The sequence below is a fragment of the Colobus angolensis genome, unplaced genomic scaffold (genome assembly GCF_000951035.1).
Source record: "Colobus angolensis palliatus isolate OR3802 unplaced genomic scaffold, Cang.pa_1.0 Scaffold243, whole genome shotgun sequence".
NCBI lineage: Eukaryota > Metazoa > Chordata > Mammalia > Primates > Cercopithecidae > Colobus > Colobus angolensis.
This window is the reverse complement of record NW_012115633.1, coordinates 3,366,316-3,390,569: the sequence shown is the minus strand read 5'-3', so window position 1 is coordinate 3,390,569 and position 24,254 is coordinate 3,366,316. Positions and strand designations below refer to the sequence as shown.

Below are 24,254 nucleotides of genomic sequence, written 5' to 3'. Positions count from 1 at the left end.
TGGTTTAAAGTCTGTTTTATCAGAGACTAGGATTGCAACCCTGCTTTTTTTTGTTCTCCATTTGCTTGGTAGATCTTCCTCCATCCCTGGAGGATGTGAGATGGGTCTCCTGAATACAGCAAACTGATGGGTCTTGACTCTTTATCCAATTTACCAGTCTGTGTCTTTTAATTGGAGCATTTAACCCATTTATCTTTTAGGTTAACATTGTGATGTGTGAGCTTGATCCTGTCATTATGATGTTAGCTGGTTATTTTGCTCATTAGTTGATGCAGTTTCTTCCTAGCATTGATGGTCTTTACATTTTGGCATGTTTCTGTAGTGGCTGGTACTGGTCGTTCCTTTCCATGTTTAGTGCTTCCCTCAGGAGCTCTTGTAGGGCAGGCCTGGTGGTGACAAAATCTCTCAGCATTTGCTTGTCTCTAAAGGATTTTATTTCTCCTTTGCTTATGAAACTTAGTTTGGCTGGATATGAAATTCTGGGTTGAAAATTCTTTTCTTTAAGCATGTTGAATATTGGCCCCCACTCTCTTCTGACTTGTAGAGTTTCTGCCGAGAGATCCGCTGTTAGTCTGATGGGCTTCCCTTTGTGGGTAACCTGACCTTTCTCTCTGGCTGCTCTTAACATTTTTTCCTTCATTTCAGCTTTCATGAATCTGATAATTATGTGTGTTGGAGTTGCTCTTCTCGAGGAGTATCTTTGTGGCGTTCTCTGTATTTCCTGATTTTGAATGTTGGCCTGCCTTCCTAGGTTGGGGAAGTTCTCCTGGATAATATCCTGCAGAGTGTTTTCCAACTTGGTTCCATTCTCCCTGTCACTTTCAGGTACAACAATCAGATGTTGTTTGGTCTTTTCACATAGTCCCATATTTCTTGGAGTTTTTGTTCATTTCTTTTTACTCTTTTTTCTCTAAACTTCTCTTCTCGCTTCATTTCATTCTTTTGATCTTCAGTCACTGATACCCTTTCTTCCAGTTGATCGAGTCAGTTACTGAAGCTTGTGCATTTGTCACGTAGTTCGCATGTCATGGTTTTCATCTCTATCAGGTCGTTTAAGGATTTCTCTACATTGGTTATTCTGGTTAGCCATTTGTCAAATCTTTTTTCAAGGTTTTTAGTTTCTTTGCGCTGGGTTCATAATTCCTCCTTTAGCTCATAGAAGTTTGATTGTCTGAAGCCTTCTTCTCTCAACTCGTCAAAGTCATTCTCCATCCAGCTTTGTTCCATTGCTGGTGAGGAGCTGCGTTCCTTTGGAGGGGAGAGGCACTCTGATTTTTAGAATTTCCAGCTTTTCTGCACTGCTTTTTCCCCATCTTTGTGGTTTTATCTACCTTTGGTCTTTGATGATGGTGACGTACAGATGGGGTTTTGGTGTGGATGTCCTTTCTGTTTATTATTTTTCCTTCTAACAGTCAGGACCCTCAGCTGCAGGTCTGTTGGAGTTTGCTCGAGGTCCACCCCAGACCCTGTTTGCCTGGGTATCAGCAGCGGAGGCTACAGAAGAGTGAATACTGCTGAACAGCAAATGTTGCTGTCTGATTGTTCCTCTGGAAGCTTTGTCTCAGAGGTGTACCTGGCCATGGGAGGTGTGAGGTGTCAGTCTGCCCCTAGTGAGGGATGTCTCCCAGTTAGGCTACTCAGGGGTCAGGGACCCACTTGAGCAGGCAGTGTGTCCGTTCTCAGATCTCAAACTCTGTGCTGGGAGAACTTCTGCTCTCTTCAGAGCTGTCAGAGAGGGACATTTACATCTGCAGAGGTTTCTGCTGCCTTTTGTTTAGCTATGCCCTGTCCCCAGAAGGGGAGTCTACAGAGGCAGGCAGGCCTCCTTGAGCTGCGGTGGGCTCCACCAAGTTCAATCTTCCCAGCCTCTTTCTTTACCTACTTAAGCCTTAGCAATGGCGGGCGCCCCTCACCCAGCCTCGCTGCTGCCTTGCAGTTCGATCTCAGACTGCTGTGCTAGCAATGAGGGAGGCTCCATGGGTGTGGGACCCTCCCAGCCAGGCACGGGATATAATTTCCTGGTGTGCTGTTTGCTAAGACCCTTGGTAAAGTGCAGTATTAGGGTGTGAGTGACACGATTTTCCAGGTGTTGTGTTTCACAGTTTCCCTTGGCTAGTAAAGGGAATTCCTTTCTCCCTTGTGCTTCCCGGGTGAGGCGGTGCCTCACCCTGCTTCGACTCTCACTCGTTGGGCTACGCCCACTGTCCTGCACCCACTGTCCGACACGCCCCAGTGAGATGAACCCGGTACCTCAGTTGGAAATGCAGAAATCACCCATCTTCTGTGTCGCTCACGCTGGGAGCTGGAGGCTGGAGCTGTTCCTATTCGGCCATCTTGGCACCGACTATCTACCTTCCCCAGTAGTACTGCTTTAATTAGTTACTGATGTCTTTTTCCAGATGACTGTTATTGTTACTGACTTTGTTCATAACCCCAGTACTAGAGATAATTTCATAGTTAATTTCAAAGGAGATTAGAACATTTTGGTTCATTAATAGATTGAAAGAGAGACCACTGGCCAAATCCAGAATATTTACAAAGAGCATCTAAAATCTTTGAAGGTTGTCAGAACTCCCACCCTCAGATAACCTTATAGAAATCTTTGCCCTTCCTGAAATATTCACCAATTTTTTTTTCTTTTTTTTTGAGACGGAGTTTCGCTCTTGTTGCCCAGGCTGGAGTGCAATGGTGCAATCTCAGCTCACCACAACCTCTGCCTCCCGGGTTCAAGCAGCCTTCCTCAGCCTCCTGAGTAGCTGGGATTACAGCCATGCCCCACCACACCTGGCTAATTTTGTGTTTTTAGTAGAGACAGGGTTTCTCCATGTTGGTCAGGCTGGTCTTCAACTCCCAACCTCAGGTAATCCGCCTGCCTCGGCCTCCCAAAGTGCTGGGATTGCAGGCGTGAGCCACCATGCTTGGCCCACTAATTTTTTTAATTTTTTTTTTCTTTTGAGAAGGCGGTCTGGCTCTGTCATCTAGGCTGTAGTGCAGTGGTACAATCACAGCTCACTGCAACACTGACCTCTTGGGCCCAAACAATTCTCCTACCTCAGCCTCCCAAGTAGCTGGGACTACAGGTACTTGCCACCACACCCAGCTTTATTTTATTTTTTGTAGACATGGGGTCTCACTATATATAGCCAGGTCTCAAACTCCTGGGCTCAAGTAATCCACCCATCTCAGCCTCCCAAGTTGCTGGGATTACAGGCGTGATCCACTGTGCCCAGCCCACTTATTAAATATCAGTATGGACCAATGAATTCATCTTTTATTCAGCAAGTTATGTCTATTACTGTATTCATTTTGATGCTCAATTTTACCATATTTAAGTTGGCTCCTGTGTCCTTTGGACACATGCCCATCATTCTTTGAGTATCTGCTTATTTTCTGACAGAGAAAGATATGTCATGATTAATCTTTTGCTATCTGTGCTCTGGAATCAGCCATCTTTTCAAGAAGTTCTAGTTGATTTTAATGGATAATGGTTTTTTGTTTTCGGTATTTTTTAGTTTTAGTTTCAGTTTTTCAGAGATGGCATCTTGCTATGTTTACTAAGCTGAAATGCAGTGGCTATTCACAGGCATGATCTTGGTGCACCACAGCCTCAAACTCCTGAGCTCAAGCAATCCTCTCACCTCAGCCTCCCAAGTAGCTGAGACTGCTCCTGAGTAGCTTATGCCATTGTGCCTGGTTAAGAATGGTATTTAGAAGCCAAGATCCGGGTTCTAGGTGGGCTTCCTGCTATTGGGATATAATTGCCTCTATGCCATCTCAGTGGACAGAGGAAGGAAATGTGTGTGTATATTCATCCACATACACACATACACAACTGTATCTACTTCTATATTTCTATCTATCTAAAATCATGATTTCATACCAATACTTCCAACTCTAGAGCATTACCACAGAATTTATTCTAAGTTTTCCTATTTCTATATGTATAACTCCCTTCTCCAACAGCAAGAAGCTTGGCTTCAGTTTCCTCAATATTACTTATTCGTATTTCCTGTATGTAATCAACCTCCTGACAATGTAGGCCACCTCCTTCACCCCAGCCCTCAGCTACGCACCACACAAGTGACCTTCTCTGCCCAGTCCTGTTAACCAGCCATGTGGAATCCTCAGCCTGACCACACTGTGCCAGCAACACCAGCTGAACCTCCTACTAGCCACATCCTCAGGCCCTGGCCCTGCTGACCATCTTTGGCCCCATTTGCGTCTACTGAGTCCTAAGCCCTGACCAAAAGGAAGGGGCAGAATACCAGTTAAATGGAAATTGAAAAGGCATTACATGTTTGGAAGAGAAGAAAAAGATGAAAAAAGATAGAAGGAAAGAAGAAAAGAAAATAATAAAACCTGTTGCAGATGCAACAAATATGTGACACCAGCTTTATACCAAGGCCCTGTACAAAGTCTGAGGGCAAGTAAGATCTGTTCCTAACCCTCAAGAAACTTACAACTGCCCAGAAAGAATAATATGTATGTACTAGACAGGAAACAATATTGCAATTAACATTGTAAGTATATGAGCAGAGGACCAGGAGGAAAAGAACAATGGATTCAGCCTGAGGATGTCGGCGGACAAATAGAATGCTGCCAGGGAAGGGTGGCCTGTTCCCAATCAAGGAAGCCTTTAACCAGGTGCAAAGTCGAGGCACCCAGGGCACATGGGGTTAGTGACCAAAATGTGCAAAATCTAGTGTATGTTTTAAAGTGTTTTTGAAATAATATCTTAAATTGTTAGTATATGTATAACTTTTGCTTTTAAATGCTTTTAAAACATTTTTTGATATAATAATCTTTATTGTGTCTTCAAATTATAGCTGAAGAGTCTGCTTCTTCTGGAGCAAAGGGAGATCTGGCTGCTGGTAACCGATGTCACTCTGCAAACGCAGGAGGAGAGTGACCCCAAGCTCCCCAAAACCCTGCTTGTCTATGTGGCCCCCTTGTGTGTGCTGGGCTCTGAGGTCCTGGAGGCACTCGCTGGGGCTACCCCTCACAGCCTCTTCTTCAAGGATGCTCTCCGTGACCAGGGTGTGCTTGCTTCTCCACAGCTTTGATGCAGGGGTGACTGATCGGTGCCCATAGAATAGCCCTTGTGGCCTCTGGATGCCTCCATGTTGCTTGGACGCTGCCGGCACCTTCGCGGAGCCCATCACAGACATGGCCCATGTACCAGCCTCCAGCTTTCACTGACCCTGTAGCGGCTACCTGGGCAGAACCAGCTCCATGGAGATGGCTGTTGCTCACTCCAGAATTGTCTGCTGGTGGCACCCTGTACTGCTACAGAATCCACAAACAAACCAAAAGCTAGAATATTATAAATGCATATACTTAGATCAGCCAGCCCCTTTTTCCAGGGATCAAACTAAAATCCTGTCTAAGCTATCTTTTTAAATTTTTATTGAGTCATAATTCACATACCACATAATTTACCATTTGTGGATTGACTTGAATCTCACATTTGAGTGCTTCTTTAGCTTAGCTCACGGGGTTTGGGAATGTGTACACACAATGCATGTGCTGTTGGACACAGTCCCGTAACTACACCTTCACCTGCATGACTCAAGGGGTAGCAAAGGAGATTGCCATTATGAGCACAATTCACTTTTTCTTCAAGGCTTCAGTAACCTGAAGTGTCTCTGTCGGCAGGTCGGATTGTCTGTGCTGAACGGACTGTTGTCTTGCTTCAGAAACCCCTTTTGAGTATGGTCTCTGGTGCAAGTTCCTGTGAACTGCCTGATCCAGTGATGCTTGACAGTCTGGACTCTGCCACACCTGTCAACTCCATCTGCAGTGTTCAAGGTAAGCAGCTGTCTCACAGGAATTGGTGTTTATACTTTCTTAACTATTATACTTTATATTCATTTACTCATTTATTCAACAAGTATTTGTGGAGTGCCCGCCAAGTTCCAGACACTGGATACATAAAGAACAAAAGCAGAAATTGTTCTTGGTATCAAACTCAATTCTGCACAGAAGGAGGTGAATCAGATGAACACAGACAGGCCTATCCTCGGGCTCTGAGTGCTCTAGCCACTGATACCTGGGCCCACATCTTAGTGGGGAGCTCAGGGAAGGCTTCCCAAAGACAGGAGCCTCAAGCTGAGCTCTGAAGCATAGATGAGACTACTTAGGTCAGGGATGGAGCAGAAGGAACATTCCTGGGAAGAAAGCAGGACTTCGTAAGGCCACTGGCATGAGAAAGCTGCTGAGCAGGGGTGTCCGGAAAGAGGCAGGACAGGCAGCCAGATGGAGGTGGGACTAAGCTGAGGCTGGTGGGCCCACCAGGCTGGTGGTGTCAGAAGTGTGCTTTGTCATTGGTACAGGCAGCCTGGTCTGATGTCCTCCCTGCAGAGCAGAGTGAAGGGGCTGGATGGCATTGGGGGCAGCGGTAGAGAAGGAAATCCAAGGGTGGACTTAGGGAAATCGGCAGGTTGAGTGATGAGTTGGGCATAGATGGAGGCAGAAGATATATCTGACGACCTCTGAGCTCCTGGCTCAGATGAGGTGACGGTAGTGCTGTTCATTAAGTAGGATGTGGCAGGCAAGGTCAGCTTTAAGGGGACACTCTCAGTTCTGTCAGGAGAGTTTGCATGTTTTGCATACATCTGAGATGTTTCAGCAGCTGGTTAGATATGCGAGTCTGGAGCTGAAAACAGCATTAATATTTTCTCTTTTTTAACTTCATAAAACTTAGTAATAAAAGTCATACATGGCTAGTGGAACTAGTGAAAAATAAATGAAGAGAAAGTTAACAGCCCGCCCTCTGTCCCCAGCTTTCTGCTGCACTGGCGCATCCAGGAGACACAGCTGCCCACCTTGAGGGGGTGTGCGTGCTTGCAAGTCAGATGATTTACTGCACATTATTCTGCCACTTGCTTCTCTGTAGCAGCGATATCTGTCCAGGTGGGGAGAGAGATCCAACTCAAGAGGTTAATAGTTGCATAGCATCCCCTCATGAATAAACTCTCCTTCTACTCATGGACATCCAGAATCTCTCGTGTTTTTGCAATTATTAAACAAGGCTGTAATAAACGTTCTTGGACATTAATCCTTACTGATTTCTGTAAAGGAGGATTTCAGCGGGTTGGGGTTCATGGAGATTTTAAACAATTTTATTGAGTTATAACTCAGTAATACCCTATAATTCACTCCTTTAAAGTGTTTTTAGTATTCACAGAATTGTGCAAACATCACTACAATCTAATTTTAGAACAAAAACCCACACCTATTATCATTCATGCCCCGTTACCACCCACCCTCCCACACCCTAGTCTTAGGAAACCACCAATCTACTGTTTGTTTCTATGAAATTTGCCTGTTCTGTTTTTGGGGCGGGGGGGGGTTCTGTTTTTGTTTTTGTTTTTTTTGTTTTGAGATGGAGTCTCTCGCTGTCACCCAGTGACATGCAGTGGCATGATCTCTGCTCACTGCAACCTCCGCCTCCCAGGTTCACGCCGTTCTTCTGCCTCAGCCTCCCGAGTAGCTGGGACTACAGGCGCCCGCCACCATGCCCGGCTAATTTTTTTTGTATTTTTAGTAGAGACAGGGTTTCACCGTGTTAGCCAGGATGGTCTCGATCTCCTGACCTCATGAGCCACCTGCTCCGGCCTCCCAAAGTGCTGGGATTACAGGCGTGAGCCACTGTGCCCAGCCAATTACTGCAACTTTTAAGTCTTGAAGTTGGGTACTGTCAGTTTTCCAACTTTGTTCTTGTTCTTCAATATTGTCTTGGCTATTGTAGGTCATTTTGCCTCTCCATATAAACTTTAGAATCAATTTGTTGATATCCACAAAATAACTTGATGAGATTTTGATTGGGATAGTGTTGAGTCTGTAGATCAGGTGGGGAAAAACTGACATGTTAATACTAGAGCCTTCTTATCCATGAACATGGAGTATCTCTGTATTTATTTATATCTTCTTTGATATCTTTCAGAAGAGTTTTTTAGTTTTCCTTACACAGATCTTATACATACTTTGTTAGATTTATACTGAAGTATTTCATATGTTTTGTTGCTATTGTAAATAGTATTGTTTTTAATTTCAAATTCCAATCGTTCATTGCATTTCATAGGAAAACAATTAACTTTTTGATATTAACCCTGCAACTTTGCTATAATCACTTAGTAGTTCCAGCGGTTTTTTGTTGTTTCTTTGGGATTTTCTACATAGAAAACTAAGTCATCTGTGAACAGTTTTCTTTCTTTCTTCTCAATATGTGTACCTTTTATTTTATTTTCTTGTCTTACTGCATTAGCTAGGACTATCAGTACCATGTAGAATAGCAGTAGTGGGAACATCCTTGCCCTGTTCTTAATCTTAAGGGTTAACCATGTACTTTCTCACCATTGATTATGATGTTAACCAGAGGGGTTTTGTTGTTCCATTTGCTGGAGATAGTATCACTTTGGAAAAAAATAATAGTAGCTCTCCTTCCCTTCTTTTATTACACTCTTCCTTTCCATCTACCTGCCTTTGCATCTGCACTTTATGTTGTTAAGATTGGTAACATTCTGTTGTATAACTATAATTAACCTTTGCACACATTTTCTACAGATTGATTCTCAAAGATGAAAATCAATCTGCAGCCAATTAAGCCGACTGAGTTCCTTTCCTCATGGGGCCCCAGTGTGCAATGGCTGCAAACAGCAGCTTCCCTGGTAGTGATGCAGCCTGTCTGTTGTATGGGTTGCTCTAAGGGACCTTGGAGACAGTCCTTTCAGATGGATGTTCATGTTTCTGACCTTGCACTACCCCGGTGTAGGCTCCACACAGGCATGCGAGGTGCCATTGGAAAGCCCCAGGGCACTGTGGCCAGGGTTCACATTGGCCAAGTTATGTCCATCCGCACCAAGCTGCAGAACAAGGAGCATGTGATTGAGGCCCTGTGCAGGGCCAAGTTCAAGCTCCCCAGCCGCCAGAAGATCCACATCTCAAAGAAGTGGGGCTTCACCAAGTTCAATGCCAATGAATTTGAAGACATGGTGGCTGAGAAGCGGCTCATCCCAGATGGGTCAAGTACATTCCCAATCATGGCCCTCTGGACAAGTGGCAGGCCCTGAACTCATGAGGGCTTCCACTGTGCTGCCCCCTCTTAATACTCACCAATAAATTCTACTTCCTGTCCACCTAAAAAAAAAAAAAATGCCTTCACTTCAATTACCCCTCTTTCTTACGTACTTTGTCTGTTATTTTAGTTTTATCCTGATTCCCTCATTAAACATTATTAGTATCTTAAAAAAAAAAAGAAAATCAATAAATGGTATTTATATTATTATGATTATATAAGTTGAGTATCCCATATCTGAAATGCTTGTAACCAGAAGTGTTTTGGATTTTTTATTGGTTTTTTCATCCTTTTTTTGAATGGGGTCTTGCTGTGTTGTCCAGGCTGCTCTCAAACTCCTGGGCATATTTTGGTTTTAATGTTTTTGAGACGGGATCGTCCAGGCTGGAGTGCATTGGTGTAACCTTGAACTCTTGAGCTAAAAGCAATACTCCCACGTCAGCCTGCCAAGTAGCTAGGACCACTGGGATGGCACGCACCACCATGCCCAGTTAATTTTTATTATTGTTGTTGTTGAGACAGAGTTTCACTGTGTTGCCCAGGCTGCTCTCAAACTCCTGACCTCAAGTAATCCCCCAGCCTTGGCCTTCCAAAGTGCTGGGATTACAAGTGTGAGCCATTGTGGCTAGCCACGTGTCTTGATATAAACAACATATAGTTGGTTCTTGTTTTTCGTTCACTGTGATAGTCTCTGTTATTTAATTTGTGTATTGAGACCATTCTCATTTAAAGTGATTATTCATATAACTGAGATAATGTCAACTGTATTTATAACTGTTTTCTATTTATTGCATGGCTTCTTTTTTTTGTCTTCCACTCCCTTTCTAACTATTTTCATTTTTATTGAGCATTGTTTCCATTTTCTCTTTTCTTTCAAAATACCAATTATCCTTTTTTTTTTTTTTTTTTTTTTTTTGAGACAGAGTCTCGCTCTGTCGCCCAGTCTGGAATGCAGTGGCACGATCTCAGCTTACTGCAAGCTCCACCTCCTGGGTTCACACCATTCTCCTGCCTCAGACTCCCGAGTAGCTGGGACTACAAGCGCCCGCCACCACACCTGGCTAATTTTTTGTATTTTTACTAGAGACGGGGTTTCACCGAGTTTGCCAGGATGGTCTCGATCTCCTGACCTCGTGATCCAACCACCTCGGCCTCCCAAAGTGCTGGGATTACAGGCGTGAGCCACCGCGCCCGGTCCGATTATACTGATTTTTAAGTTTTTCTAGTGGAGTTTGCAATACACTTTACAGCCAATCAAGTCCACTTTCAAATAACACTGTCCTGCTTCACAGGTAATGCAAGTACCTTATATCAGAGTGTTCCTGATTTCTTTTTTTTTTTCTTTCCCATCCCTTGTAACACTCCTGTTATGCATTTCACTTACTCAAAAGGTATAATCATTGATTACGTTATTGTTATTATTATTTAAATAAACTACTATCTTTTCTATCAATTTAGAATTAGAAATGTAAAAGATTTTATTTTACCTTCATTTATTCCTTCTCTAATACTCTTTCTTTCTCTATATAGATTCAAATTTCTGACATTTCATTTTCCTCATATCTCACCATTTTCATGTACCATTCCCTGTGGGCCTCTTCTGCTTCCAGGCCTGCTCTATAGCTGCCCTGCAGGCCCACATATAGGGCTCAAGATTTGTAAACAGACGTATCACAGAGGCAGGGCTGAGTGCTGCCAGATCCTTTAATGAGAACCAGTCAACTAGGCATTAAGAGAAAACAAACCCCCAGCTGCAAAATAACAAAGATTATCCAAGCCTCACATGCAGGAATGCCCATAGCAAGGTAGCAGCTAGGCAGTGACCTGCTCCTACAGAGTCCTCAGCCTGCACACCTGCCAGCCACGGGCCTGCCCACCTCCATCAAATCCAGGCAAGGCTGGAGTCCTCACTGCTGTTTGGCAATAGCAGTTGCCCCCATCTCAGCACGTCAGCTTTGCTCGCTTCTGCCCTGCCCTGGTCCAGAAGGTCTCGGTGATGACATGTCCCCTGCATGGCTCCAAGGGGACCCCTTCACTTCTGCAGAGTTGGTGCTAGGATTTGGGCAGCTCTCTCAACAGCTGAACAAGCTGAGCGTCTGGGTCTCAGATGGCTGAGTACTGAACGTTTTCTCTGAGCAGAGTTTAAAAGGACCCTGAATGTATTCTGAGCATGGAGCAGTCACTCACTAAGAGTTGGCAGCATCCCTCTGTCCATCCAGGCCTCAGTGACGGGGTTGGAGGAGGCACTCACTCCTTGCTAGTGTCACAAGGCCTCCTCGCCTCTGTTCACCCTGAGTGGCAGCTCTGGGGTGTGCGGAAATGTCTCTCTGTTGTGTCTTCTGGGGTGAAGTCGTTTGGCAGCGCTGGTTTTCCCTCCCTCACTCTGCTCACCACCTCTTTGTCCACCACTTACTAGCGATGGGACCTGGCGCAGGGCTGCAGGAAGGGATGCAGTAGGCTCACATCTCTGTGGAAAGAGTGGTGAACTCCTGTCTAAACCCAGGCTCCAGCCTCTAAATAGAAGACTTGTGAGCCCTGACTTCTTTCCATCAGGAGATAGGGAGGAAGAGGGTATAGCAGAGCAAGTTACTGAAGAAATGTGTGCACCAGGCTGCGGTGAGCGCCAGACCCACCCATCCTGAGGTCCCTTTGAAAGGACCTTTTTAAAAAGATGTGTTCGTAGCTAGCAATACACCCTTCCTATACCTAATTACAAGACATTTCTGCACATAAGCAAAGTAAAGACGTAATGGCAAACTGCTGGCAAGTTCATGAGTATGGCGTCCTCAACCCTGATGTAAACTATCTTTTTCTTTCTGTTGCTCCTTTAAGTGAATGTCTTTTGTTTTTCTTTTTTTGAGACAGAGTCTCTCTCTGTCGCCAGGCTGGAGTACAGTGGCGCGATCTTGGCTCACTGCAAGCTCTGCCTCCTGGGTTCAAGCGATTCTCCTGCCTCAGCCTCCCGAGTAGCTGGGACTACAGGCACGTGCCACCACACCCGGCTAATTTTTGTATTTTTAGTAGAAATGGGGTTTCACCATGTTGGCCAGGATGGTCTCCATCTCTTGACCTCGTGATCCTCCCACCTCGGCCACCCAAAGTGCTGGGATTACAGGTGTGAGCCACTGTACCCGGTCTTAAGTAAATGTTTAATCATATACTTCCCAGCCATCTCTTGAAATTTATTTAGGGTTGCCAGAAAAGATTTTCACAATGGCTTATGGACCTCAGATGAAATGTATTTCCTCAACTCTTTCCTTATTCTCTAATTGGAAGGAAATTGCTTAATCCCATATAAATGTAAATGCTATTAACACCTATGGATATCCTAGCATAAAAAGGAACTTTGGCTGGTGGCAGTCTACTTTTTATTAAGGTAGCAGTCATTCAAGCACCAGGAAACCAGTGAGCGGGCCTTTGGTGGGCCTGCAGGCCCTGGGCAGGAGCCAGGCCACGGTGCCAGATGTACTCTGGGTCTTGGGGATGCAGCCGCTCCTTTCTCCCCTTGCACCTCCTCATGCACCTGCCTGTTGTGAATTAGTCAACACTGCTTTCCAGCTGCGTTATGAGCCTTTATTGACTTTGCTTTTCATCCCTTTGACCCACTTTGACAATGTCATTAGCTAGGGCAGCCTTTTCAAAATCAATATCTATTATTTTCATTTTTTAAAAGCCATTCAAGTATGCATTGCATGAATACACTTTAATAAACCAAGCCTACTCATTCTCATATTTCTGATTTATCCTCTAAAGGTAATTTTTCTCCCAATGTTTGTTCTATTGGGGAATTAAATTTTTTGCACCAAGAGTGGAAAGGAAGAGCCTTCTATTTTTCTAGAAACTCAGATTTTACTTTTTCTTCAAACATCTAATTTTGCCACTTTTCAACAAGGACATCTGCGATTTGCTGGTGTCTCAAGATGATATCTACAGTGCTTCACATCCAAGAAAATCAGACCATCCCAATCCCCAGCAAGCACTGACCAACTGTGCTTGCCCGGCCTCAGCCCTGCCATGGTGTGTAGAGTCCCCGTGCTGAGGTCCCATGTGGCCTGCCCTGGTTGCTTTGTGGACCCCCTCACTCCCTTCCTCAGGAAGCCTTCCATGACCCTCTGGGATGCCCAGGGTTGTGTCTCTGACACACGTCTCAGGTGTCTTTTCCATTTGTCAATTTACCATTTTTTTCATTTTTTTTTTTTTTTTTTTTGCCGGGGGTGGGGGACAGGATCTTGCCCTGTCACCCAGGCTGGAGTGCAGTGGCATAATCACAGCTCAAACACTCGTTACTGTGTTAAGGAGTCTATATACTATTAATGTGCTACAGAAAAAGCACAGACCTAAATATGCAATATGGGGAATGTTTGAGGGACTGAGGGCCAGCTCAACTGTGGTGATGTAACTACCTATGCATCTGGAAAAATATCCCAACGAAAATACTTCGGTTAGGAGGTAATATGCAGGCAAGTTTTAAAATGTACTTCTTATTGTTATAATTTGTCTTTGTACAATAAGTGGAAATTATAAAAAGCTTAGGAACATATATATAAACTCACAAGTAAGGAAAAAATCACGAGGCCCCTCATGTTGTCCTCTGTGTGTGGAGGAGCAAAGGAGTCGGAGAGGGCGGGGCTGCCTCTGAGGTGGGCTTCCCTTCTCTTGGGCCTAGGCACCGTGGTTGGCGTGGATGAGAGCACTGCTTTCTCATGGCCTGTGTGTGACACGTGTGGCAACGGGAGATTGGAACAGAGGCCGGAAGACAGGTAAGGGGACAGGGGCTGTCCTGAAAGCCCTAGAACCCAAAGGGCACAGAAGCAACCCAGCCCCCAGAACCTGGGCCTTGCTGCCTTAGGTGACTCCCTCGAGAGCTCAAGGGGCAACCTCTGCCTCTGCTGAGTGGCAAGGGAAGAAGCCCTTGGGACCCGGTGGTTTTTCCTTACTGAGATTTCTGCTATTCTTGCAGCTGCTCCTGTTATGAGATAGAAGTGCTGAGTTTTGTCCCTACCTCCTTTATTATCAGTCAGGAGAATTAAAAAAAACAGGATAAACATGAATAAGTGAGAAAAACTTGGTGACTATATAGCCTGGTTTTTGTGAAAGGTGCAGATGTTTACAGAGACCACGTTTACAGTGAGCAGCTACTGGACAGATGTCCTTACCCACCCCATTGTGCTGCCCTCCCTCAAGGTCTGGGCCAGTGTCAGTGCAGTGCAGTCCATCCCTGTGAAGTCAGTCCTCCGGCCTCCCAAGTGCAGTGTCACGTGATAGAAAGGGACAGGCTCATTACTTTTCTGCTCCTTAAAAAACAAAGAAGTGGCCAGGTACAGTGGCTCATGCCTGTAATCCCAGCACTTTGGGAGGCCAAGGTGGATCATGAGGTCAGGAGATCGAGACCATCCTGGCTAACACAGTGAAACCCCATCTCTACTAAAAATACAAAAAATTAGCCGAGCATGGTGGCGGGCGCCTGTAGTCCCAGCTACTCGGGAGGCTGAGGCAGGAGAATGGCATAAACCTGGGACAAGGAGGTTGCAGTGAGCTGAGATCGCACCACTGCACTCCAGCCTGGTGACAGAGTGAGACTCTGTCTCAAAAAAAAAAGAAAAAAATAAACAAAGATTGGCCAGGTGCAGTGGCTCAACGCCTGTAATCCCAGTACTGTGGGTGAGGGGATCCACCTACTGAGGCAGGTGGATCACTTGAGGTCAGGAGTTCGAGACCAGCCTGGCCAAGACGGTGAAACCTCATCTCTACTATTAATTTTAAAAATACAAAAATTAGCCAGGCATGATGGCACACACCTGTAGTCCCAGCTACTCAGGAGGCGGAAGTGGGAGAATCTCTTGAACCAGGGGGAGGTGGAGGTTGCAGTGAGCTGAGATCATGCCACTGCACTCCAACCTGGGTGACAGAGCGAGAGTGAGACTCCATCTCAAAACAAAACAAAGCAAAGAGCAAATGTCTCCTTGGCATGCCTGGGCTGGTGGCCTTACACAAGCCATCACTGGACCATGTGGAAGAGATGAGCGCATGTGCAGGCATGCATGGTAGCACAAAACAGTGACTGTGCTGGCAGCTGAGAGCCGACTTTCTCTCCTAGGCCAGGGGGCAGCCTGACACCTGACCTTCCAGGCCCTGACTTCTCTTCCTGGGAGGCTCAGCATCCCCTCCTCTGCTCCCCTCATCGGCCTCTAGCCAGTGCTACTCGAAGCTAATGTCCATCCCTTGGACAGGCTGAGTCCAGGCAGCTGCAGTCCTGTCTCAGAAACTTGATTCTGAGAGTAAAGCCCCGTTTTGTATCTCAGCAGACGCTCATGTTTAGGAAAATGTCTCCCACTGGAGCTTTCCTGACTTGTGCCTCCCGGGGCCTTGTCTTTCCTTGGCTTTTCATGTACCAGAGGCGCCTTTTCCTGTGGGGACTGCTCCCGGGTGGTCACATCTCCTATTCTCAAGAGGCACCTGCAGGTCTTCCTGGACTGCCGCTCAAGACCCCACTGCAGGGTGAAGGTCAAGGTAGGAACCAGGCCAGAGCACGCACTCACTCCTAGCTCACTCCAACATAGGGAAGGTGAGACCGAGCTGAAGCAGGTGCATGTCCTCCTCACACCTGCAGAGGCGCTGGGACTCGGCTGGGATGGGTTGCATCTGGAGCTCCCTCTAGGTCCTAGGAGCTTCCCTAGGAAAGGTGGGAGGATGCATCCTGTGTGAACACAGTCTCTCCATGTTAAAACACATCTTTGATCTAAGACTGTGAGACTGAAGCTCTGAAGACAGGTGGTTTGGAGGTAACATGTTAGTTTTTGGGAATGAGTGATTTAACTTGAGCACTTACTGTACTGGAAGAAGTTTAACCCAGCCCTGCTTCTGCTCTTGCAGCTGTTGCAGCGCAGCATTTCCTCCCTGCTGAGGTTTGCCGCCGGTGAAGATGGGGTAAGTGTAGGGGGCCCAGCCCAGGGGGCCCCACACTCGGTAGCCTGCATGAGCAACTCATCCCCAGAGGAAGCCCCCACTCCCAAATGTGTTCCATTACAACCCATCCCACTAGCAAGTGGTATACATACTCAAGAGTGAAATGCAGATACGTCTGCCATTCAGGCTGATGGGTTCCTTTCCTCTGTGGAAATGAGGTTATTTTGGATCATCCTTGAGGTAGATGCAGGAAGCTGTCCCCTGGCTTTTTGTTTTGTTTTGTTTTCGTTGTTTGTTCATTTGTTTTGAGACAGAGTCTCATTCTGTGTCCAGGCTAGAGCACAGTGGCATGATCTCGGCTCACTGCAACCTCTGCCTCCCAGGTTCCAGCGATTCTCCTGCCTCACCCTCCCGAGTAGCTGAGACTACAGGCATGAGCCACAACTCCCAGCTAATTTTTGTATTTTTAGTAGAGATTGGGTTTCACCATGCTGGCCAGTCTGGTCTGGAACTCTTGACCTCAGGTGACCCTCCCCCCTTGGGCTTCCAAAGTGATGGGATTACAGGCATGAGCCACTGCACCCACCCTGTCCCCTGGCTTTGATTACAGAAACACATTCTTGAGGTTGGAGTCCTACTGCCAAGGTGTCATGTTAATAGGATGGAATTCCCCAAGATGCTTTTTTTTTCTTTCTTTCTTTTTTTAAACACTGGGTATTCCAGACTCTGAATAACCGGCAATGTGACTGTCCTGCCCTGAGAGTCACTGTGGTGAAGCTTAGTAAAGCAGGGTGGCTTCTCCAAGAAAAGCCACCTAAATATATAATTGATGGGCCAAAGAGTTTCTGCTGTGTGAAATTTGAACCTCATAAATGAGACATGTGTCCTGGAGATGCCACCTGTGTCATATCAAAGCCATTTAAAAGCACCACAAGTGGCTCATGGAATAGTCACAGAAAGGGACCAGCCACTCAGTGGCCCCTGGGCACAGCCCCAGTTCACAAGAGACATCTGGAACCAGAGTGGGCTCCACATCCAGGGAGCTGACTTGGGCCACACTGGAAGGGTGTGTGGTGACTGGGGAGGCCAGTCGTGCCTGGAGCTCTGTGGTCAAATAGGGGTCTTTGTCTAATGGGTCCCCATGGCCAGAGTCTAGCCAGAATACATTTTTTATTTTTTTTAGGCAGAGTCTTACTCTGTCATCCAGGCTGGAGTACAGTGACGCAACCATAAGCTCACTACAGCCTCGAACTCCTGGGCTCAAACGATCCCCTCGCCTCAGCCTCCCAAGTATCCAACCCAAATTTGTGGTGACTTGACCTATCCTATGGAGACTCCTCCCTGCCCCACTACCCCTGCCACCCTCTTGCCCACTGCGCCTCAGGAGGGGCCAGAACCCCCATGAGGTAGAGCAGCAGTTTGTCCTCTCTCATCTAAACCATGTCTATCAGAGTTGGATTAAATTGGAACATGGATAAGTCTGTGAGCGGGATCTTTGAGGATCACAAGTGACTACACACTAGAATCACCTGCGTACTCTAAAGAGTTTCTGCTCTTCGGCTGGGCATGGTGGCTCATGCCTGTAAACCCAGCACTTTGAGAGGCCGAGGCGGGCAGATCACCTGAGGTCAGGAATTCGAGACCAGCCTGGCCAACATGGTGAAACCACATCTCTATTAAAAATACAGAAAAATTAGCTGGGGGAGGTGGTGCTCATCTGTAACCCCAGCTACTTGGTTGGGAGGCTAAGGCAGGAAAATCACTGAAACTGGGGAGGTAGAGGTTGCAGTGAGCCGAGATTGTGCCATACTCCAGCCTAGACGACAGAGCAAGACTCCAGCTCAAAATAAAAAAAAAAAAAAAACAGTTTCTGCTCCTTCCTGGCACAACACCCACCAGCTTCAAAGCTCCTCAGTGTCCCCGAGCTCCAGCTCGGAACTGTCCCTGAGCTGCTGCACACAGGGATTGATGCTGAGGCTGGACTGTGGAGGCTCATCAGCAAGTGTTCCCCAGTGGTACAAAAGGTGAGTCATCACCACGGGCCAGGAACTGAGCCTACTGCATTCTCACGTTTCCCCCTTCAACCTCCCAATGTCCCAGCAAGGTAGTGCCCATATTTCCCTGCTAGGGGGATGAGTGCAGTGCCCAAGGCAAAGACATTCCACAGAGGGAAAGTCATTGTTGCCCCACAGAGTGACCACCTGCAGAGCTGGGAGCCAGCCCAAGGGGCATAATGGGGAACAGCACATGTGCTTTTCGACTGTCCTTAAGGAAGTTTAAGTGTATAGCAGGCAACCGACCACACAGCGGTGCCTGTCGGCCAATTCCTTGTCTCCTTGTCTGAGTCCTGTGGGGAGGGAGGAAGAAAGGAGGAGGCAGTGCCCAGAAAGGGGGGAATGGCCCACAGCTGACCGGGTAGAAGTTTCCAACTAGGGGGGGTTGAGTAGGTGCTAAAGATGGCAGATCTGAGTTTTCAGGGAACGCATCTTGATGGAGAATGTTGGGAGAAAGCATTTGAAATGCACGTTTGAGAACGCATGACAAAATGAACCAAAACCCACAACCTCAACAGATTGAACCAACAACACCTGGGCATGGCACACAGCTCTCCAGCTGCTCCATGCTACTCAGAAGGGCGGGGCAGTGCTGTGGCAGCAGCTGCCTGCTGGGCGTAGCTGGTCACCACCCAGGAAGCCTCCAGCAATGGACAGTGCTTGACACCCCTTCCGATCCCCACCCCTCTTTAGAGATCCAGAGACCAGGAACCCTGGCAGAAATCCTCCTTCCTTCACTTGGTTTCCTTCTGGCTAAGGCGCTTGTTCCTCCTATACATTTAACTTGTCAACTAGAATATTCCCATAGGTAAAAGCCCTGCTTATAAAGAGCTCAAAGGTGTGTGTACCTGAGTGCACGTGTGTGCACGTTCTGCAGTGTGTGTGCTTCAGAGCACTTTTGCCCATGCCCATGTGCATATGTGTCCACTTGACTATGCTGTGTATGCACATTTGCTTGACATATGCGTACATGTGTGTATGTGTGTGCATGTGTGTATGTGCATGCATTGGGTGAGAGCCAGAGGGTGGCAGCGGCCTTAATACCACCTTTTTGGGTGCTCTGGTTTCAGGGCTAACACCAGTGGACTGTGGGGTAAATTCCAAGCCTGGAAGTAGACAACTTAGGCGGCTCTTTACCCCATGCCCAGCTCTACTCACAGTGGCTGATCAGGTCTTTACTGCAGATCTGGAAAGAAGCTGATAGAAGATAGGTGCCAGAGGGGCCTAGGTAGAGACATTAGCTGAGAGATACCCAGTATGGATTCTGTCAGTTTTCTGGGTGAGCATGCACATTCACCAAAATTCAGAGAATCAAATTGGGGCTTTCCACAAGATCAGTGACTCCATTCCCTGGGGCAAATGTACTGTTTTGGTTAAGATATGTGAGTGTTAAGCTTTATGCCTGTACTGTAATGTGTTCAAGCTGCAGATGTGAAAACAATAGGATTGTCTGTAGTTGTGCATCTCATTTCTCAATAGTAACATTATTGTGACATGGAACTTGAAGTTTGTTTCCTTAGCTTTCAGAAAAGGAAAAGTTAAAGGAACATATATAGTGACTTTTTAAGAGAGAGCACATTTTACACCTGTGCAGACGCACATTCATATGAATAGTGCTTGGGAGTCTGCTGATATGGTTGTTTAACACTCTCCATGTTAATTTCTCCCACACATAAAAGATTTATTACTTGGGCACAGTGGCTGACACCTGTAATCCCAGCACTTTGGGAGGCCCAGTTGGGCAGATCACCTGAGGTCAGGAGTTTGAGACCAGCCTGGCCAACATGGTGAAAACTCATCTCTCTTAAAAATATAAAAATTAGCCAGCATGGTGGTGTGCGCCTATAATCCCAGCTACTTGGAAGGGTGAGGCAGGAGAATTGCTTGAACCCAGGAGGCAGAGGTTGCAGTGAGCAGAGCTCACACCACTCCATTCCAGCCTGGGTGACAGAGCAAGACTCAGTCTCAAAAAAAATAATAATAAAAATTTTAAACTCCATTTACAGATAATATAGCCAAACCTAACACTTTACAAATAAATGATTTTTTGCTGGCTTTTTCCAAGTCAGAGTTGTGTACTTTTACTCCAGAAGACCACAGGGTCATCTGTTTTACACTTGCACAAATATGCAAGACTAACTGAAACTGTAAGACAACAGAAGGATGTCCAGCATGCCACCTCCACCCTCCCTCCCCGTGCGGTGACCCCCTGCTTCTGCTTCTGTACCCACTGGTGTCACCTCCAGTCCAGCAGCCTGGAGAGTCTGTCCTGCTCACTGCCATCTCTTCAGTGACAGGCCCACATGAGCTTGTAATAAACCCCTCAATATCACTTTTTTGGGTGCTCTGGTTTCAGGGCCAACACCAGTGGACTGTGGATAAGTTCCAAGCCTGGAAGTAGACAACTTAGGAGGCTCTTTACCCCATACCCAGCTCTACTCACAGTGGCTGGGAGCGAGTAAGCAGCTGCACTTGCCATCCATGCCACCTCAGAGCCCTTGGGAAGGCCTCAGCTTCCATCGCCAAGTTCTGTCTCTTCACCTGTCTTGACCAGTAACACCCACTGCCCCCACCATTACATTAAACCATTCTGTTGACTTTATTCTTTTTCACCAAGGAAGCCAAAACTATTGACAAAACACAGTGAATAGGCATCATACCTATCTTACAAATGGGAAAATAAAAGTCCCCCCACGAGTTGGCATCAGTAGCGTTCACATCCCAGACTGATCCTGACATTTATTTTTGCAAAACAAACCATCTCAAAACTTGGTGGCATCAATATTCATTCTGTGCACAGAACTCTTGTTTGGACAGGGCTCCATCAGGATAGCTCCCCTTGGCTCCACTGGGCATTAGCGCCCAAGGTTGACAGGAGTCACAGAAGGCTCCTATGTCCAGGCTGCAGCTCTGGCTGGACTCCCTCACAGCATGTGTGTGGATCCCAAGGGCCAGCTGGAAGCTGGGCACCTTTCCTAACCAAGCATGGAACATCACTTGGTGTCCCTTCCACTGCACTCTGTTCATGAGAAGCCAGACACTGAAGCCAGCTCAAACTCAGGGAAAGGCAGTGAGACACGCACTTTTGAAGGGAAGGGCACCAAGGAGCCACACTCTGCCTGCTTTGGCCACATTGTCTGGCTTCTCCAGCCTCAGTCTCTTTGGCCATGACACCATAATGATGGGAGGGATGAGTTAACAGACACCAAACAGAACTGCTGTAGCAACTGCCAAGTGCCTTGCACAGAGGAGGGGTGTGGGGTGCCCGTGATATTACACTGCAAATGGTGTTTCCTTCTAGGGCTTTAATCTCCCAGAAAGACAGAGCTGCAATATCTCAGTGCTTTTGAGCCTTTATTTTCAACCCTACCCACAGCAGCATTCTGCAGCTTCATCTATAATGGGGTGCACCACACCCTCTCAGCTTCATCAGGGATGGGGGTCAAGGACTCCCTGTACCTGTCTTATCTGGAGATGAAACTCACCTGGGACTAACCAAAAAGAATTTGAAGAAAAAGCGAAGTCTCATTACAAAAACACAGAGGATTTTAGCCCAGTTTAACTCTAGAAGAAATGGGATCCTATTAAGGAAGGAAGTTTGGGGCAAAGCACCAGGAAATCCCTTGACCGGAAGAGTTGCTAGATTGAGGAAGTGTCCTAAAGGAAGTGGGAGACAGCTGTGGGCACTGTGTGCCCAGCTGTGGCCTTCCCAGCAGAGCCTGTGTGCATCATGTCCCACCCAAGTAAAAATAGAATTCATTTACCAAAATGGGGTAGTTCCTTCACTTGCTAAAATAAATGGAGATATATATATATATATATATATATATATGTAATAGCTCTTCATTTGTTTCTCTTTCCTACCACTGTTCTCAGCCATTTGAGGCGTGGAAGGTTGTGGACTGGGGAAAGGGCATTCCCACTCTGGCTTTCTGGTTTTCCGTGTTGTTGGGAACAGTATGTCCCAGGCTGTTTGCTTTAACCAGTGTGCCTTTCATCACTGTAGAGCTACGAAGTGAAGAGTGTCCTGGGAAAGGAGGTGGGGTTGTTAAATTGTTTCGTCCAGTCCGTAACCGCCCACCCGACCAGCTGCATTGGATTGGAGGAAATCGAGCTTCTGAGTGCAGGAGGGGCCTCTGCAGAACACTAGGAGTTGCCGCAGGATCTGTGAACTTTGCAATGTGGCTGCAAGGGGGGTGGTGGTGGTGATTTGGGGTAGTTACTTGTTAACTATGGACACAGTGAATGTAGTTTACGATCTTGAAACGTATTTTTCTGGGGAAATGTTAAGATATAGTTTTGTGAACTGTAAATCAAAATACCTTTTTCTACAGTTGTATCTGTTTTTTCCTGCAAATTTAGGAACATATTTACTCTTGTTTTCACGTTGAATCTTAAGCTTAAGCTCTTCATTTGGTATTTAGGCAATATATGAGAAGAAAAAATTTTGTTCATTTGTAATTTTAACAAGTTGAACATTTTACCAGGATTGAGCATGTTTTTCTTACAGTTATTTGTTTTAACATTCCCCCAAAGAATACCCTGCAAAGCGTAAACCTTTGCCCCATACTATATTACTGTTCTATTACAATAAAATGTCAAACTTAAGCACTTTGCAGTTCACTACTTTTTGGAAAATGTTCTAGGGACCTATATCAGAGGTGAAACTGTTACCCATAAAGTGTAGCTCTCTGAACCGGTCTGATCGTTGCTCTGCTGAATGGTGGTGGAGATAGCTGGCTCCACCACACACCTGTTTAATCAGGCTGGGTAATGTGCACGGAGAGCAAAGATCACAGACTAAGGAACAGTTCGTTATCATTTGCTTTGCTGGCAGAGATTTAAACCAAGAATCAATCATGTTTGGACACTATATTTTGTTGCCTCCCTCATAGAAATATAATCATGACAGGCTATGGTTAATAAGAAACACGTAGCAGCCTACGACCAAGAAACGGTGCCTGATACCAAGTGTTCCTGGGGTAAAGGCAGAAGGCTTTTTTAAAATTAAATCTTAAAACATTGCAATTACAGGCAAGACAGCTGGTCTTAAAAGCAGTTTTTTGACTGCCCTTTTAATCCACTACATGACTATTCCGGCTTTTCTGGAGCACTTTTGAAAATCTTGACTGTCCACAAGACTGAGGAAAGTGAAAGCAAAGTCCCGGGAAAGTGGGAGATGATTCAGCCCGGCTTCTGCCCCTCGCCCTTCCAGCAGCCTCTACAGTTAGGGAGCTCTTGGACTGTTCTTAGCAGGGGCCCCCCAAACAGCCAACCCTTCCCCACGTCTTGGGGAGCGCACCTTCTGCTGGAAAACTGCTAGCTTACCTGAGCTCAGCCGTGCTCCACCGAGCTTAAGCAAGTTAAATAAGACTAGGAGGGAGCCTTTAGCGCGTAGCGCGTTTCAAAAGCGACACAGACCCTCTCTCCTGAGCAGCTCAGGCCTACTCCCCATCCCCCCGCCCGCCCCCACACACACACACACCTGGCGCCCGGGCTCCCTGGTGCTCGCTGGCTGTGGGTCCGGAACGCACCCTTCCCCAGCCGGGTCCTGCGCCACCAGCGGGCGGGCGGGAGTCACTGCGAATATAGGAAGCAGGGGCGATTTCAAATGCTGCTTTATTCTTACGAATACTGTAAAAATTAATATAAAAAAGTGAGCATGCTCAGTCTTTTCCTCTTATCTACAATACAAAGGGTTGGTCTGAAAAGTCTGGTTTTTTCTTTTTACAAATGTACCTTAGCTGCATCAACAGGAGTAAGATGTAGAAAAAGCTACCATTACAAAAATAATTTAAGGGAAAATAAACACGTTTAGCTTCTCTCGCAGTTCAGTGGTGGTATAAGTCCAGGCTGTAGCTTCTTTGCGCTATGACCGAAGAAACTGCAGCGGGTGCCCGGTGGCTCTGGCTGCGCCGGGGCAGGGCGCGCTCCGCTCCGGGCCGTCGGGTCTGAGGTATGGGTCGTTGCTGAGTCTCTCCCGCCCCGGCCGCGAGTTACCGGCAGTCTGCGGTCCCGGCAGCCGGCAGGAAGGGCGGGCTGGGCAGCTGCTTGAAGAACTGCCGGAGGCCGGCCAGGTCCCGCGTGAGCTGCTCCACGCGCTGGTGCAGCTTCTCGTTCTCGGCCGACAGCTCCACCAGCTTCTGCTGCATCTCCTGGTTGCGCCGCTTGGCCTTGTCGCGGCTCTTGCGCACGGCGATGTTGTTGCGCTCGCGCCG

At 46.7% G+C, this 24,254-nt stretch overlaps 1 protein-coding gene across 1 annotated transcript in view; it reads left to right on the top strand.

Moving 5' to 3' along the window:
• Positions 1–22,732, top strand: part of SPIDR (scaffolding protein involved in DNA repair) — a 378,203-nt gene extending 355,471 nt beyond the window's left edge. The window contains exons 11-16 of the mRNA XM_011945693.1: positions 4,827–5,037; positions 5,656–5,808; positions 13,743–13,836; positions 15,472–15,586; positions 15,950–16,003; positions 22,043–22,732. Of these exons, the coding sequence (XP_011801083.1) occupies positions 4,827–5,037; positions 5,656–5,808; positions 13,743–13,836; positions 15,472–15,586; positions 15,950–16,003; positions 22,043–22,186 (771 nt within the window). The 3' untranslated portion in view covers positions 22,187–22,732. The remainder of the gene's footprint in view (positions 1–4,826; positions 5,038–5,655; positions 5,809–13,742; positions 13,837–15,471; positions 15,587–15,949; positions 16,004–22,042) is intronic.
• Positions 22,733–24,254: the final 1,522 nt, after the last annotated feature.